General features: G+C 40.0%; 1 protein-coding gene across 1 annotated transcript in view; it reads right to left on the bottom strand.

The window, feature by feature from the left end:
- The window catches only part of LOC116704688 (uncharacterized), a 12,632-nt gene that overhangs the window by 6,345 nt on the left and 2,622 nt on the right, over nucleotides 1–3,665 (bottom strand). The window contains exon 5 of the mRNA XM_032540311.1: nucleotides 2,026–2,586. Within this exon, the coding sequence (XP_032396202.1) occupies nucleotides 2,026–2,586 (561 nt within the window). The remainder of the gene's footprint in view (nucleotides 1–2,025; nucleotides 2,587–3,665) is intronic.

The following is a 3,665-nucleotide window of genomic DNA, read 5'->3' as shown; positions in this document are numbered from 1 at the left end:
CTATGTCACGCAATGTGAGGGTGCGCCTCATTCTGTTTAAGATTATGCATCCCTTCTATTGTACTCCCTCCAGATTGTTTAGAATTGGACTGAAAGACAGACCAAATTGTTTGAAATTTAAGAAAGAGGACGACCAAAGTCCAGGAATTTTGGACCGGGATACATGATGTGTCAGATTGCAGGAACCCATGTTCCATTTAGCCCAAGATTATTTGTTCTGAGAGGTGGGTCAATCCTAAAACAGATTATTTTAGATGGAAGAATAAAGGGGTGCCGTAAATCCAGGAGTGGGCTTCTCAGATGGCAAGGGTGGCAGCGTTTGAAAAAAATGTCATATAAATGGTTTGCCAGGTTGGATGTCTATACTAGAAAAAGGGGAAAGTACCTGAGCTTTCTGGAGGGCTCTTAAAAAGCTTTGTGCTGGGGACGGACGTGTATGATGGACTTATGGTGTTGTCATTTATACATGTGTTTATTTGGTTTATGGCTTATTGTCAATTTTGTTACAATTTTGTTAAATGGTCTTGAAAATTGTGGTTACTGTTAGCCTGGATGCCAGCCGAACTTAACCCCGCCCACAACATTTGAGGTCAAAAAATTTGATCTGGACTTGATCCGTTGTGGAGCAATAATACTTGAACCTGAGCTGTTTTGACCAATCAAATTGTTGGGAGGGTTTTGTATGATGCTGGACAGATGATCAACAGTAACGTAATCAACCACGTCACCAAAGAGCGCTTGGGTTGAGTTTGTTAACAACAAAGACGGCTGCCGCTGGAGAATAAAGATGTGTAGATTCTGCCATTGCGTCTGTTATAGAAGATATCCAGAGCGCATTAAAGCGGAACAGAAAACCGCGATCAAGGTATTTGTTGATCGAAAGATGTATTTGTCGATCAGAAAGACTTTTTTGCCGTCCTTCCTATGGGATTTGGCAAAAGTTCAACATGCATCACATACTTTGTTGCTTTCATTGCCTGTAGGTCTATCAAATTGAGTACAGAGGCATTTTCTTTCCTGGTTTGATTGAAACACGCCCCATAATCCCAGCCCAATGGAGCAGTGTCAGACTCATATTCTGACCAGAATCTGAGTACGACAAGGTCAGGCTAGGTTACTGTGTCATCTTTTTTTTTGATTTTTGACTGGGTGGGTGGTGTTGTTGAGAGAGGGGAGGGGATGTTTTCATGTTACAAGTTGTATGTTTTGTATGTTAAAAAACAAAAAAATGTTAATCACACCTATTACTCATTCCTTGCTAAACTGATCAGGGGCTATATTCACAAAACATCCTGATGGGAAACTTGTGTTTTCTGACCCTTCCCAAATTGATAATTTTGCAGACAATGTTGCAGGCTCACTGCTAACAACACTTAACTTTGTTGCTCCTCTAATAAATATAATGAAACAAAGGAAGTTAGCTCCATGATTCAGCTCTGTATCCAGGCTGTTAAAGGGTCACAGCTTTACTGAGCCATGTCTTCCTATAGTTCTCGGTGGTGACAACTTCATGAACTTTTTAATGAGTAAATTAAAGCTACTATTGTAGGTGAAATTCATCACTTTCTGCCCTCAACCTGCACCAATTTATCTTTAAACGCAGGAACCCTAAAACATCTGTAAAACCAGAAATACAGAATATGTATTTAGACTGCTTTTCACTAACAACCTTTACCAAACAACTTTACAGATATCTTTATCTAAGCCCTCTACCTGTCTGCCAGACCTCATCCCAAAAAGAAAACTTAAATAAACTTTACCATTGGTTAAAACCCCATTATTAGATAATGTCAATTTGTCTTTACTAATAGGTTATGTACCACAGCCTTTAGTAGCTGTAATAAAAACTGTTAAGAAACCCACTCTTGATCTAGTGGCCTTAGCCAACTATAGACCTATATCTAATCTTGCCTATCCTAAATCTAACAGGAGAGGGAGGGATTCATCAATCAAGCCTGGTCTGTATACACCCACATAGCCCGTTATCTTAAAAAAATCAACAGCAAAATAAATAATGCCACCAACCAGAGTAAAATGATATGAGCTGCTGAACTTTGGCCTCGCTCCAGTGACAGCGGGAGTTGGTGCTCAGTCTGCTGTCAGGCTGAACTGAACTGGAAGAATTTAGAGAAGAGTTTGTACAAGGTTTGGTGTCTGGTAGTGAAGTCGATGGAGTGGTGGAGAATGTGGAAGCAGTTGTTTGGCTGGCTTGTTTGAGATTATCTGGAGACGCAGAGGGGAAGATTTGGTAGGCGGGGCTTGTGTTGATTTTGGCATCGCTGGAGGGACCAGAGAGTTTATCAAACTTGATGTTGTTGATTTGGGTGGAGCTGGAGGAGAAGCTGCTCAGGGTGGAAGAGAGTGTTTGGTTTCCATGTTCCAGCTCCATGTCTTCTTGTGGCATCAGTATCTGTAGGTCGTCTGGGCTGTCGTCTTCGTCGCAGGACTCGCAGAGGAAGAGCAGCTGTTGATAGTGTTTCCATTTGGACACGTAGGGTTTGTCAGACACCTTGCTGGCCTGGACCGCCTTGTATTCACGGTTGAAAACTGTCCGAAGGTTCTTGAACTTGCACTTCATGTCTTCAACTGCAAAACACCAACAAAGGAGTCACTTTCCACAAGCTCATGAACAAATTCTCACATCTCCCACCAATACGTGTTTACTTATAAGGTTGGTTGTTCCTTCTATCAGATTTTTTGCTTTGTAAAATTAATTCAACCAAGTCAAGCCTAATTTTTTTCATAACAACATCAAATCACAATGTAATGTGAAGTGTATTTTATTGTGACAAACCTGACAAATATTACCAACTCTGCAGCTCTATTGAGCCTTTTAGCCTCTTTTAGCTCATAGTTTTGGTTTTATGACTCATTCACTGAAGTTTAGCAACCAACGAGACAGGTATTTTTCTCAGGAGTTGGTGCAGACCAAACTCAAACTAAAAGGAGAGTGAATATTGGACTTGAATTCTTCACGTGGATAGAACTCCAAATAAATAATAATGTTTCTCTGTGTCTGCTGGAGGTAGAAGTAGGCAGCTGTTTGCTAACATGTTTGTTTGCAGTTATAGGCTGACAGTATATTAGTGCTGCGTTAATGTCAGTTTGTATTGACACAGCTGTCTGATAATAGGGGAACAACGTCTAATATGCCTTTTGGAAGTTGTAAAAATCCCTTTTTCCTTTAACTCCTGCTTCCTGATGTTCACCATTTTATGATAAACAAGTGTAGGTATTTTGTAGAGTTTGTAGATGCCCCACACTGGGACATTAACTATAGCAGATTTATTCTGCAGTTTTTTTAGCAGTTGGCAGGCTACTTAAAGGAACAGTTGCAGATTTTGGGAAATTTGTTTTTTCTTTTTTTTTTGAGAATGAGCTGAAAAGATCAATATCAATCTCATGTCTTAGACCGATAACAATATTCTCATACCACTCACAAAATGAAAAATTAGTGTATTTACCTAAATGTTTAACTGTTACCTTAATGCAGTTGATATTATCTTGGGGGACGGGATGATGCTGGGGGTCATGGGATTGTAAAGGATAAGAACAAAATATGAAATATGCAATGACGACAACGATATTATGTTGGACAACGGTCCAACATAAGTTTGGGGTGGGACTAGACAAGCTAGGGTGGCTACTTTGAAGAAACTAGAATA

This window comes from Etheostoma spectabile, chromosome 16, assembly GCF_008692095.1.
Source record: "Etheostoma spectabile isolate EspeVRDwgs_2016 chromosome 16, UIUC_Espe_1.0, whole genome shotgun sequence".
Taxonomy (NCBI): Eukaryota; Metazoa; Chordata; class Actinopteri; order Perciformes; family Percidae; genus Etheostoma; species Etheostoma spectabile.
Note: the sequence above shows the minus strand (reverse complement) of the source record. Positions and strands in the feature narration are given on the sequence as shown.